This window comes from Ambystoma mexicanum, chromosome 8, assembly GCF_040938575.1.
Source record: "Ambystoma mexicanum isolate Mex_15411 chromosome 8, UKY_AmexF1_1, whole genome shotgun sequence".
Classification (NCBI taxonomy): domain Eukaryota; kingdom Metazoa; phylum Chordata; class Amphibia; order Caudata; family Ambystomatidae; genus Ambystoma; species Ambystoma mexicanum.
The window spans coordinates 709,710,933-709,725,767 of NC_090929.1; the positions used below are offsets into that span (position 1 = coordinate 709,710,933).

A 14,835-nucleotide genomic window follows, 5' to 3' on the forward strand; every position below is an offset into this window, starting at 1 on the left:
TGGAGTAGTTGTAGTTTAGCAAGTTTTTTTTACCAGAGGTTCCTATTAGAAGGGCATTGCAGCTGTCCAATCTTGAGCCAATTATTGCCCTGGCAATGGTGAGGCAATTCTGTTGGGAGAGGTAATGTCTCACTGCGTTGAGAAGTTTGGAATAATAGGCTGAGGAGGATGCAATGACATTGACCTGCCTATTCATGGTCAGGTTGGGGTCCATCTAGACTCCCAAGGTCTTGACCGTTTGGGAGACAGGGATGGGAATGTTGTCTACGGTGAAGGAGTTATATTGCTTGTCCAGCTTGCCCAAGGTGGACGGGGAGCCAATCAGCAGAAGCTCGGTTTTCTCACTGTTGAGGCATAACCAGTTTTCTTCCATCCAGGATTGGGTCGTAGAGTAGATGGAGTTGAGGGTGTTCAGGTCGGACAGGTAATCACCCGAGAGGGGGATAAGCACCTGGGTGTCATCAGCATAGTTCATATATGAGATGCCCAGGGCGTCAAGGATCTTGAATAGAGGCCTAGTGAAGAGGTTGTAAAGGGTTGGGGCAATGCAAGATCCCTGTGGGACACCACATTGGATAATGCTTGGGTCGGCACAGGAGGAGTCGGAGAAGACCTTCATTGCTGTTTCCTGCAGGAATGAAGTTATCCTATTACAGGCACTGGGGGAGAAGTCGGCTGTGGTGGCGAGATGGTGGCAGAGGGTCTTACGATCCACCAAATCGAAAGCAGATGATAGGTCCAGAAGGAGGAGTAGTGCAGGTTTGCCTGCAACTCTAAGGCCATCCATCTGATTTTTGAGGTCAAGAAGTGCAGTTTCGGTGCCATGTCATGGCCTGAAGCCTGACTGCCGAAGACCAAGAAGGTGGTTGTCCTCGAGGAATTTTTGAACTTGCAGGTAAGCTGCTTTGTCCAGGATTTTTAGTAAGAAGTGGACAGTAGTAATGGGCCTATAGTTCCCTGGGACTGATGGGTCTAGGGAGGGTTTCTTGAGGAGTGGACGAACCCACGCTTCCTTAAGTTCAGCTGGGACATGGCCAGACTGGAACGAGGTGTTAATGAAGGCAGTGATGAAGGGGACAAGGGAGGACACAGTCCTTGATAACCTATGCTGGGCAGGCGTCCCCTTTACAATTGGGGGGTTTAATGGATCTAAGGAGGGCAGAGACTTCAGTTTCAGTCATGTCCTTAAATTCAAACAGGGGAGATTGGCTGATGTCGGCTGCTGGAGAGGGGGAGCTATAGCTTGTGGTTATAAGGTTGTTAAGTGCCTTTTGGTGAGCCAGGATCTTGGAGTGCAGAGTGTCCAATTTATCCAGCATGGCCGATTGAATTTTGTTACACCAAGGTTCATCTTTTAGGAGAGTGGGAGGAGGGGCGGCAGGGGTCTCCAGCTCTCTGAAGATGGTGAAGGTTTCTTTGGTCCCTGATTTGGCATTCGCTATCCTGGCATTGAAGGAAGACGCTTTAGCCTTAATAATGGTGGTTTTATATTCTGTGGCCAGGGCCTTAAAGGCTGCTCTACTGGTGTCCTTGGGGTTGTTTTTCCAAGCAGTAAGTGCAGCCCTTTTTTTGGAACATAGCTGTAGGAGCTCCTGGCAGAACCAGGCGTTGGCATGCTTCACTTTTTTGGCTTTTTTAAGGGTGAGTGGAGCTACAGTGTCAACGGCCATAGAGATGATCCTTTTAAAGTCATTGGCGAGAACAGCCGAATCATTGGAAAAGGGAGGCAAAATTGCAGGCACCAGGAGATGTTGGGTGAGGGTCTCCTTGGTGAGCTGCCGAGAGCTTCCAGTGAGTGTGGCAGGCAGAGGAATCGCCGGCCTGGTAGGCCCTTTGGATGTGGTGATGTCAAATTTGATGCAGTGGTGGTCAGACCATGGAATAGGGGAGATTTCTTCGACCTTTATGGTGCACTTGTGGTGGGCGACCCAATCTAGCGTACGTCCTTTAGAGTGGGTGGGCCTCGATATAGATTGGGAGAACTCAAGATTGGAGAGAGCTTTATGGAGGGCAGTGGTGTGGGAGTCCTTGGGGTCATTGAGGCCGAGGTTAAAATCCCCATAACTTTGGATGAGCTTTTACACACGGCCCCAAAAATAAATGGGTGGGGGGGCAGCGTCCACCCTCTGACAAAAGTGGACGGACAACATCCACCCACGTGTACCCTCGACTTGAGCTCTGATGGGGACTAACATACCAGAAGCTTTAAAAGAAAATCTTCAGCACAAAGAGTTGTGGGGTGGTGAGGAGAGATGGAAGGAAGGGGGTGGAGTACATGAGAGAGAGAGGATAGGAGGAACAGAAAACCAGTGTACCCACACAGCGGCCTCCGATGCAGTGACGCATCGGGAAATATGCGGAGTTACCCACGGCCAATCTAGCACTGCAAGGAGAAGGAAACATCCTCACAACTACCACCCCGTCCTGAAAAGAACACTTGAGTGTTGCTGCTGTGACAATGTGTCCCATATTGGGTGGCCCTACTGCTCATGAAGCAAAGAAGAAAACCATGCCCCAGGGTCAGACTGGATCAAGCCAGACACTGCCAACAAACCAGTGAGTCACATTCAGGAGATTAGTATTGTTTTCAACTGGCCCAGCTCCTGAATAATGCTATTGGAGCATTTTGGGGAAATTTGTATCAAAATATAGCACACTGGATAGTAATATTGTCTGAAACTAGTAGTTGGACTGTGCACTAAGTCATCAAACTGCACACGTTGGCTCGATATCCGTATATAATTTTGTAGAAAAAAAACGAATCACGGAAAAAGGCAAATTCGGCACTGGAAAAAAGAATGAATTCCCATAATGTCGATCAAGGGGAGCAGTTGTGTCCCCCCCCCCCCCCGCCCATAAAAAGGAAAACGCGGGCAAAGTAAAAAACAAAAAAGAAAAGGACCCTGCGGCGCCACTTCCCATCCACGTCAGTGAAGGGAACTGGCGTTGCAGGGAGAAGGGGAGTCAGCGGCACACAGTAAAGGTAAGTAAGGGGGTGGGAGAAGGAGCAGGGTTAAAGTGTGCCATTTTGCTGCAGGGTGATGTTACAGATTATAGCGATTTCGATTTCGTCATTTTCGGACTCGAAATGTTCGTAATTGATATAATCACTGACATCGGATTGGCTCATAAACCTGGCCCACATTAGCCCACAATGGCTTGATTAGGTGGGCCTTTAGGGCATTGCCCTATAGACCAGTTCAAGTCTGACTTGCCCTTATGGATGAGGGCTGTAAATATACAGCAATCTAGCTGGCTGCGATCAAACATGTCAATGACTGAAGTGACTTGACATTTTTTTTCTTCTATTTTTATAAAGAAGACGTGCCCTAGTCAGCAGTTTCCCTCGCGCTTAATTTATAGAGACATTGAAATCTGCTGCAGTGCTGTTATTATTCACCTTCGGGAAGAAACAGTCTAAAAGCTCGTGTTCAGTGACATTTCGGCTCCGACAGCTAGAACCCCCTTCTCAGAGAGCTGTTCACAGCGCTGTAAACGGGGCAGGTGAACTGGAAGAGACAGGACGTGGGAGACTGACGTGTTTGGCTGAACGTTAATTCCTGGGACCCAGTCACAGAGCTGCTGTCTTCACGCGGTGACCATGCCCGTACAGAACAGGTGGCTCTGTCACGCTGTCACCACACTCCCCTCTTTGAAAGCACCCCTTGTGGATGCTCAGTGTGAAATGTCACGCATCATACACTCTATTGAATAAGCACATAGTTATTAGGGCACACACGTGTTGCTAGGGACGCATTGCGTTTTGGGCTGTGTTGAATAGGACAGAACGTTCTACCGTGCGCATGGCCGCACGCACGCAGTCCATTGCGTCCCACTGGTTGGGAATCTTCAACGTCTACGTCCAATATCACAAACAGAATGTGGTACATATGTGTGTCAACAGCCGTAAATTAATGTGTTGCAACAACATATATTGAATAAAGAACTGGAGGGCTAACATTTTACAAGAAACAGGGCCTCATTACGACCTTCGCGGAAGAGGTTAATGGGCTCCCCTAATGGAGGCGGACCCGTTAAACCCGTTCTGTGAAATTACGAGGTCCCCTCGCAGGACCCGGTAAGGACGCCTGGTAAAACCAGGCGTCGTTACCGGCTCCCACGAGGGGACGAAGGAGCTAACAACAGGCCGGTCGTAATCGGTCCGTTGTTAGCTCCCTCTCCAATTCCCATTGAGCCCTATGGGGGCTCAAATGGGAATGGGGAAGGTCCGGGCCTGTGTTCCCAGGGGGAGGAATTACCGGGCCCTCCGAACTCGGAATGACCCGGTAATTCCCCATTCTGGTAACCCGGTAAAGGAGCCCGGTTTGGTGGCAACCATGGAGCTAAAACTGCAGAGCCCTGTTATGTATGGAGTGTATGCTGCAGTCCCTCACCCTGGACCTAGTCCCTCGGCATTTATACGTTTTTCTGAGCAACAGCTAAACGTAAAACCAAACCAGTTTTTTCTGCCTTTTCCCTTGGGGGTAATGTGGAGTGGGGCTATGAAGATTTACCAATTATTATTTTTTTGCCAAATGACATTTCGTCGATCTTTTGGGCTGATTGTACCACTTTTTTTAACAGAAAGAATCTAAGGGAGATCCCCTCCTATATACCTTACCCATTCTTACCATCTATAATTTTGCAGCAAAAATAGTGGTAAAAAAATGTTTCAAAGCTGTCATGCGGCAAAAGTGTGTACTACCAACTGGGGCAGGTGTTTCAGCTCCACCAGTTAGACAGTTCCTCAGCTACACCTGTGAATAATCCACACTTTAGCTGTTGCTCTCAACACACTGCTTGAGGAAGCTAACACACACTCCCCCTCAGCAATTTCTCATGCAGTCTGGAAGGATGACATCTTTATTTAAAATTCTTGCTCCGCCCCTAATTTGTTTTTTCATGTTCACATGTTTCCTACACGTCATTCGTTTGATGAACATTGGCCCTGACAAGATCCATTCCTGCATTGACCTACTTTTGGGGCAGACAGATGTTTTCAGACATCTGGTTTGTCTGCAGTGTAAGGAAGGAAATGCTTATTTTTGGTCTCATTAGCCCTTACCTTCATGGCATGCACCTCCATCCATGGTGTACACGCTTGAGCTTTTTCAGGGCACAACAGGAATATGTTAACTGTGAAGGCCTGTTCCATAACATAACATACCATAACATAACATAGCATGTGTATTTGTAGGGCGCATGTTCACCCCCAGAGGGGCATCTTGGCGCTATTGACAGAGAACATGTGTTAATTGTTATCCAACTCGATGGTAATCATGATGGCTAGTTTTTTTAAATTCCAGGTGTAATGCCAAGATGTGAATGCCGCTGATAAGAACACCGCCAGCGGCATTTCATTTGTTTTTTTAAAATGCCTACAGATGGATACCACCATGCACCCAACGTACCCCATTCTTTAAATAACTGTCACTTTGCCCATCCTTGCTGGTGGCATTCACGTGCTCGCCTTAAGACTTAATAAAGTCTTTTTTTTTTATTTAGCACACTTTCCTGGGATCCTAAAATGAAGACGTTCATTGATAGTATCAGCTGCCTCTGTTCTATTTACGTGGACCCAGGAAGGGCACTGCCCCCTTCTGGTTGCTTCGTGCATTGTCAGATAGGTTCAGTGGCGCTGGAGGATGCTCCATCCCTATGTTTGTTTATTTGGTAATGCGCACCGAACCCTTAGGTAACTGGGCGCAGCAGGTACAAGGATACTTAAAGCTTAGTTACACAATGGAATAAGTACAGTGAAAGCAACAAGGAAAATGACACCTATGACATCTGGGTGCCCTTTATAGGGCGTGTTACCTAATTAGGAAAGTGGAATTTTGGGAGTAAATCTAATCTCCTTTTCCTAAGGTACCAGTAAAGTGGAAAACGTTCACTTAATATTCTTGCATGCAAATCACACAATTCCACTTGTGTTCAGACCCCCTGGATGCCCCCCATGTAGAAATGCCCACACCCCGGATACTCAACCCTGAGGTAGGGGATATTTCTCCTCCATCTGCTCCGGTGATAAGACACACCGGCGACACACTTCTGTTTCTCAGATGGATTAAGAAAGCATAGGTAAAGTGGCTAACACAGTTCTAATGTAATGTGCAGTAAACAGTTTAAATAAAGAATATTAGTACCTGTGATTAACCCGATTAGGCCACAGACAATCAGCTGGCATGGAATGCGGGCTGTAGCCGTCAATATGTAGTCCCCAGGCAAAATGTGTGGGTTGGCACACCCCTTTTCCCACACCCAGACTGGTCTGCCTCCAAAGCAGTGGCGTGTCCAGGCTCTTAGGCTGGGGTGGCCCAAGTAGGGCACATACTTGTGCAGGGGTGGCATGAAGCACGTGCACGCACACACATAATGATCATAGTTTGGGAAAATGGGCTGGCACCTAGGGTGGTCAACCAGATTCCAGGGGTAGCATGTGCCACCCCAGGCCACGCCCTGGACACGTCACTGCTCCTAAGCACAGGAATCGCCCCTCTTATGCTCCACCTTCCACATCGCTCTTGCACCCGGGCCTACGCTTACAACCCTGCCAATTCCCTTGGAACCCTTAAGAAGCGTTCTCTTTATCGCTGGTTCCTCGGGTTGCAAGCCTTTCACTGATCTGCTGTTACTCCAATCGCCTGACGGGTCCTCTTCTCCAGAGTGGTTATTGCACAGAGTGGACCAGCTTCATTTGCACTTTTGTGTAAAGAGTAAAACCCTTGGGAATTTGCCTTTACACTTTACTTTTTCAGTGCGCGTTTGGAAAAATGTAAATGCCTCCCGGATTAATGGTTGCGGGAGGAATTTAGAATGGATTTCAATGGGACGAATCAGACGGAATCCATAGGGAACCATCCGTTTCACGCCAGCGTGAAAATACATGCTGGTGTTAAATCACGTCTGATTTGTCCATTTGATGCTCCCACACCCCCTAGGTACAAAACCAAAATCCCATTGATCAGGAAAGAAGATGTTAAGACACAACACAGATACACCCGTCTTAACACCTTCTCTAATAATCCATGGAACTTGTCAAATGAGCCCTCAGAAGTTCTCAACCTTCTGTGCACCCTAGTGTCCGGGGTGGACTGGGAACCGAAAGAGGCCCATGAGATGATGTCCAAAGTGGCCCCATTTTGCACATTTTCAGAAAGCCTACCCCCCTTTCCAATGAGAACATGTGGAAATAAAATAGGTTACCACACAAAAGAGGCCCACGGTGTAGAGGCCTACCGGGAAATCTCCAGAGTTGCCTCTAGCCCAGTCCACCCCTGTTAGTGTCTGCAGCTAGCCTTGGAAAGGCCTTTGGCTGTCTGTACTTTTGGGATTTATCTGCCTTTTGAAAGGTTTTCACACACGAGATTTCTCAGAGACCACAGCTGTGCTGTGGGAATTGGGCACATTAAATGAGGTTGCCAGGCTTTACAAATGGTATCGCCCATAGGAGCACGCTACAAGACAATCATACATTTTTATTTCTACCAGGAACTATCTCGATATACAAGTTTGACGCCAATATTATTTCTGATTCAAATTTAATGCATATAGCACGGCGCCGGCGTGGAGGGGTTATGCACAGAGTTGGATAAGATTACTGGACAAGTCTGTGACGTGGTGTGTCACGTCCACAAACCAGGTGAGGGAGGGCAACAACTGCACTACTTGGAGATTCAAGGCTTATGTGCTTGTTGTGATTATGCAGGTGTGTAAATGGACGCGTGCCGTGAGTTTTCATAAGCATACAAGCGACGTGCGTATTTTACGGCAATCACGTGCGCCGTGTGTGTCAAGTTACCTTTGAGCTGGGTTCCCGAGCTGTTCTGCTTGGCGTTCTCGTGGAGGAGTTGGAACCAGTCTCGAAGGCGGTCTCCCAGGTCTGCCAGGTCTTGCCCAGTACAGGATTCGGCTTCTCAGAGAGAAAGAGATGGATCGTTAACAACAGTAACAATCAACGACGAGTATTAAGTATATTAATGTTATGAATTAGTGATTGAGTGACAAAGGGCGCCTGCAATGTGCACGTTACAGGCCCCTGCTTGCTTCACACTATGGGCACCTGCATGCTCACGCTACGGGCCACTGCAGTGATGGACACTATGGGCCCCTGCTTGATGCACACTGCTGGCCCTGCATAGTGTACGTTACAGGCCCCTGCATAGTGCACATTACAGGCCCCTACATAGTGCACGCTACAGGCCCCTGCTTGCTTCACACCATGGGCCCCTGCATTGCTCACGCTGCAGGCCAGCGCAGTGATGCACACTATGGGCCCCTGCTTGATGCACACTGCTGGCCCTGCATAGTGCACGTTACAGGCCCCTGCATAGTGCACGCTACAGGCCCCTGCTTGCTTCACACCATGGGCCCCTGCATTGCTCACGCTACGGGCCACTGCAGTGATGCAGACTATGGGCCCCTGCTTGTTGCACACTGCTGGCCCTGCATAGTGCACGTTACAGGCCCCTGCATAGTGCACGTTACAGGCCCCTGCATAGTGCACGCTACAGGCCCCAGCTTGCTTCACACTATGGGTTCCTGCATTGCTCACGCTACGGGCCACCGCAGTGATGCACACTATGGGCCACTGCATGATGCATACCGCTGGCCCCTGCATAGTGCATGCCATACCACTCTGCATTGTCTATGCTGCACTGTCGTGCACAGTGTATGGGCCCTACATACAGCACACTACGACCCCTGCATGGTGAAAATTATGAGCCCCTGCATGGTGAACGCTATGCCACCCTGCATCGGAATACATGCAGCTGCACGGTGCATGCTGGCCCTCGTATATTGAACAGTGCATGGAACAGGTCACTCCACACTATGGGCGGACTATCTTTAAGAGCTGGGCTAGGATTGCTCCATCGTCAGGGGATCTCTTTGGGAATACTCCATTTTGAAATGTCAAACGATCAGTCAGAGAAAGGGGTTACATGCCAGAGGATTCAGTCATATAATGTCAAGTGCCACAGCATTAAAGCTACAGTGACCGAGCATTGTCAGTGACTGAATCAACACACAGAAAGCATCCTGAGAGCATCACTCTACATTAGCACAATGAGATAATGATTGATCCCCTCTCAGTCAATCAGATTGTTCACGGGGCAGTCAGTAACTACAGGTATTGACTGCATTCTGACTTCAGTATCAGAAAGGGAAACCACAATACAATTTCCAGGCAAGGTTTCTTTCCACAAGACACTTCCTCTCTGTGAGGACTTTTTTCACAGCAACATCCTGTTTAGCACACCAGAGAGCAAGCTAAAGCATTGAAATATGCTTTCACTTTTTATCGATGCACTGTTTACTTTCACATGACGCCTAATGCATGCTCAGTTTAACCAAGTTTGCAAATAAAACACGTAACATATGAAGACAACCGTGTTATTTAAACACAACACAATAAAACAGCATTTCATTTACTATCTCTGTTTTTCTTTTTTTTGCTCACTATTAAAGTACCCGTTTTAATTCAGCATCAAAACTCTAAAACATGTATTGCTACTACCACCATGCCTTATTGACCTCATGACCTCTCCCGATGTCTGTAAGCCTGTATTAGCTGCTCTATATTAGCCTGCAAAAGCTGATATATTATGCATTTTATACACCAGTATATACCTGGAAAGTGAATAAAAGGTCAAGGGGGTGGCTGTCTTTATGCTTTATGGTTACTATTGCTGCTCAGAGTTTACTGGGGAATCCCTACTCTTTAGAACGTTGTATGGGTCAGCTGCCACTGATTTGCCTTCGAGGCGTTCACTTCATTGCGTGAAAAGGAGGAGTTGGTAATCGTGACACAGTGGCAGCCTCCACCGTTCAACTAACACCTCTTACACCTTCTAGATCTTTCCAGAGGAACCAAAACTACATGTCATTCCACTGTTGGCTTCACAAACGACAAGAGGAACCCTTGGAGATGACTCAAGGGCTGGCAAGGTGGCTGACGCATGGGCAACACCTCTCATGGCAATTCTCAAGAGAAAGTATTTTTTTGAGCCTACCCCCTATTTAGAAGTTGGGCATCCCAACGTGCATACAATGGGTTTCTGAAACAATAGTAATCAGGAGCACATTTAGCACATGCAAAGAACCCTTTCTTGTGGAACTGGGGAACAGTCTGCCGATGGAAGTGCATGCTCTGAAAACCCAAGTGTAACCCCACTAGCTCGACCCGCCCTCTGGGCTGCATTTACTGTAGCTGAGCTTGTTTCCTTGATTGCTCACATTCCCACATTTCTCCCCATCTGTGCCTAATTACGATTTAGTTCGTCCAGAGCACGATACAAATAACTCAAAATCTAAACCAAATCAACTCTAGCTATTGTGAAAAACTCTAGAATGGTTAACTGATAACATTACCCTCCAGTGGGGTTTGGGAAACAACTAATAAACACACACTGTCTGACTAAAATGCACAGCACCAAAGGCAGAGAGCCCGATTCAGCATTTGAGATCACTATTGTAAGTGACATACTCTATTGATTAAATGAGTTTATACTGGCTCATTGCCATATTAGTGTGACAAGCAGCATTCTAACATTAGTGCAGGATCACAGTCCCAGCCTGCAAACATTACCATTGCATTCCCCCGATTTTCAAAGTCTGTTTTCCAGCTTCATTGTGGGCGGCTGTTAAAGGGATGAAAACAGATGGGCCCATCACGCAGAACCTGATTCAGCACACTGGTACTGTTTTTGTGTTTTTACATACTTTACTGGTTAACGGTCTTTAGAGTGGTTAATTGCCATGTTAGTGTGACATTTTAACTAAGCTCCCAGGGACAGGCCAGAGGCATTGCAACATCAGGCATCACATTTTCATCCTACGAACATACACATTGCAACCCTTGCTTTTCACAGTCTGATGTCAAGCTTCATTGTGCATGGATTGTTCTGGGGGAAAAATAGATGTGCGTGCTACGCAGTGCACTTTCCAGCACAATTTTGAAGGCATGCCAAAAGTCACCCTGACCATGGGCAAAGGCCATGGCTAGTGGGCTGGTAATGTTCTAAAAATCTATGGAATAACAAACCCCCTGAAATTCAAGGGAAAAACCTTAGTTGCAGGGATGTTAAGATGAGACCTTAGTGCAACAAAATCCCTAAAATTCAGCTAAAGCCACCATAACTTTGCGCCACCTGTCGTAATGTAATTTTGTAATTGTAATGGGTTATTTAATAACACGCTTAATACCCAGAGGTTTCTAAGCACAGACCTTGGGATCGAACCTGTGTTGCACCACATTGTCATGTTTCCAAGACGAGCACGTTGCCCCTAAGCTATCCACTATGGCCACAATGATGACATCACAGATGAAATTGCCGATGACATCACTGGTGAGATCACTAATGTCATCATCTATCATACCCACATGTCAATGTATTAAAAAATTGGATACTATTTAAAGATTACTTTTACTTTTTCCAGACTCCGTGTAAAAGGAGTTTAACAGATTTAACCTGTTTTTGACATGTTAACTGATATTGAGCCTGGTTGAGCCAGTACTCTAGCTCATTGCCTGGATTGTTGGTTCAGTTTAGAGTCTAGGACTCATGGGATATAGTACGAATGTGGGAGGTCATTAGGCATAACTGATTGACTGCAAACGCACGAGCCACAGCCCCAAAGGTCATGTTCTTACTCCACTCTACCGTGCACAAAGAAATTCACATTGCATACCTGTCAGTTGCAGAAGTCAAGTCCTCGTGGATAATTTCTTACAGCTGCTGATTTTTCCTGACTGTATTTTAGATCGGTTTACATCGATTTTTGATCGTATCCAAGTGGCACGTGTCCACTGTTCTGAGTGCACTCTGATTTGTATGTTTTGGTTCAATAGCAGCAGAACAAAAGCTATTGGTGTGTATAGGAGTAGATAGCAAATGTGTATGAATACACACCCGTCTAAATGATGTGCCATATTCCCTCGTTCGTGTGTTTCGGAAAGGTAAACATTGTCTGTGTGCCTTAGTTGTGGTTATTTCTCTGCTGTCCGCTTAATGAAAAGAGTCACAGATGTCTGGGCATAGAAAATAGTGTTTGTGTTGCTCTACTATCTTGTTTCGAATGTGTGCCTTTTTTGTATAGAACAACATTTGAATGACTGCCATCACTTGTAAGGGTGACATCTTTAATTCTGTCCTCTAGCTGTGACCTGATGTTTGCAGGGGCATTTGAGGCTGCACTTGACATTTGACAGACAAAACATATTTTCTTTGCTCAGGCGTGTTGATATGATAGTAGCAGGGGAAGACCAAAGAAATGCCTTATAGTTATACCATTGTCTGGACTTAAAACACTAAATATAAAAATGGCCTTGCACTGTAAAAATAATATACAAGAGAAAGTAAAGTATACTTGATGTACAAAGACTGCATTATCTCTCCAACCACTAGAACCAAATGAATGAAACAAATGTTTACAACTTGCGCTATGTGGGCTTTTGTTGATACTCTCGGACAATTGCGGTGGCTTGACATTATTAGCACTGCTACCAGGGCAGAAGTCGAATGACCACACAAGTAGATGCAGTTCGCCCACTTTTCTGAGCGGCTGGACACTGTCCTCCCTATGTGTTCATGGAATAAATAATAATAATTTGATGTATCAATTTGAAACGTGTAGTGCCATGGCTGGGATTTGAAACCCTGTCATGCGGGTTATAAGTTAGCCGGTCCAATAGAACAGCGAGTAGAGAGCTTGCTTTGACATCTGCTGACGCAGGTTCGAATCCTGGCAGGGCCAAACTCAGCCTTTCATCCTTCCAAGGTCAATAAATGAGCAGCACACACTGTGGCTAATAATAAGCAGTGCTTAGATGCCTGAGGATTTGTAGTGCTACATAAATGCAAAATTATTATCATAAGACAAGACAGTCATAAGAACACACACATCGCCTATAGTGGCACAGTAAAACGTTTCATATTGACATCTTACTATACAGGATGTTTTGTTAGGCTTCCTTGGATCTAAAATGTTGTACATTTTACAATTAACCACCAGCAATGGAATAGGAAAACCTATTCTGTTGGCAAATGCTTCTTTGGCATGCGCACTTTCTTCAACTGTGAAAGACAATTTGAATGAAATTTGCATATCTAGTTTACGGAAATGTTCACTTCCTATGCCATCACTTCCAAATGGGTTCGACAGCGTCCCCCCACTTTTTTTTTAGGACTCGTGCCCTGAGTCTATTATGGAACGCTCCCCGTTAGGCAGAGAGTTTAGACCCCAACCTCAATCAATGACTATTTGTTATGTGTGGAATTAATTTGTTATCGTAGACAGAGCCTTTGTGGATGTGCTAGGTGCACATGGGTATTAGTAGACCCACCCAAAGAACCACCTTATATGTTGCTAAATCTAGAAAATAATGATGATATATATAATGTGATTTATTGAGCATAATGACATTCTTGGCACCCACCAGTCAAGCTTTAGAGCCCGACACAGTATGGAGACGGCCATGCTAGATCTCAAGGCAAATCTACTAAACATCGTCGATCATGGACAACCAGCACTTCTAATGCTTTTGGATCTCTCTTCCACATTCGATCTTGTGGACCACACCATCCTGGTGGAAAAATACAATCTATAGTAGGCTGTTCTAATCTGGCTTCCCTTTGGATTGCCTCTTTTCTTGGGCCTAGAAATGCCAAAGTTTCCATTGCGGAGGCCCACTCCAGGTCCGCTACCATTACCTGTGGCGTCCCTCCGGGGTCCTGTATCTCGCCTTCTTTGTTTAATATTTAAATCATCCCCCTTTTGAGACTGTTAGATGGCCTGGGCATCTAGTATACAAATTATTCTTATGACACACTGGTCGCCATGAAACTCATGGGCCTGTACGCCCAGAACCTAGCCAACCTCAACATTATCTACACTGCAATCCATGACTGGATGGCTACTAATTCACTGGCACTCAACACAAAAAAGACTGAACTCTTGATCGTGGCTTCTGGCCCTCAACTTAAAACCTTACCACGGGAATACAATAGCTTTACTATCCTGAATGCTGTTATCCCCATAGCCAAAAAAGTGAAGACTCTCTGCGTCACCTTGGACACAGAGCTAACTATGAACCAACATGTTGCTTAGATTCGGGGTTCATGTGGCCTTGTCAACAAATTACTCAGTAACATCCAGCCTTTTGTATCACAAAAGAATGCAGCCATCCTAGCGTCTGACCTCATTAATTCCCACCTGGATTACTGCAACAGACTCCTGAGTGGATGCTCTCAGACTAATCTATCGTCTCTCCAGATAACTCAGAATGGTGTGGTTCGTGCTATCACTGGTCATATAACAGCTTCCAGGGGGGAACTTCATTGGCTCTCTGTGAAGCACAGAGTTACACGCAAGCTCCTGACACTGACTCAATGTGTTACTGCTCCTAAATACCTCACTGATCACCTCCAGCATTACAACCACTTGGTTAGGCTTGGATCTAACAACCAACTCAGACTTGTGCAGCTTATGTTTAGGCTGGCAAAAGCAGGCGGTCGTAACTTTGAAGTCTTGTATCCTACTGCTTGGAATGCACTTCCAAATGCCCTAGAGCTGCTATAACGACCATTGAGGTCCAAAAAACTGAAGACCTTTCTCTTCAACCTCCCCCATGACTGACTCCTATGCTTGATTTTTATCGTGTGATCCCACTGCTTCTCGCAACGTCTGACTTGGACCTTCTTGTTCTGCCTAACCCAGTTTGTTTTGTTTTGTCTTGTGTGCGCCCTGAGGCCCAAGGGCATGTGTCACGGTATATACAAATTGAAATAAATCAATACATTCACCTGTGCCCTTCTACTGGGTGGCCACTTGCCA

The 14,835-nt window shown here is 46.2% G+C and overlaps 1 protein-coding gene across 1 annotated transcript in view; it reads right to left on the reverse strand.

The window, feature by feature from the left end:
- LOC138472472 (testican-2-like) overlaps positions 1-14,835 on the reverse strand; it is a 159,363-nt gene that overhangs the window by 48,986 nt on the left and 95,542 nt on the right. The window contains exon 6 of the mRNA XM_069610677.1: positions 7,802-7,912. Coding sequence (XP_069466778.1) covers positions 7,802-7,912 — 111 coding nt within the window. The remainder of the gene's footprint in view (positions 1-7,801; positions 7,913-14,835) is intronic.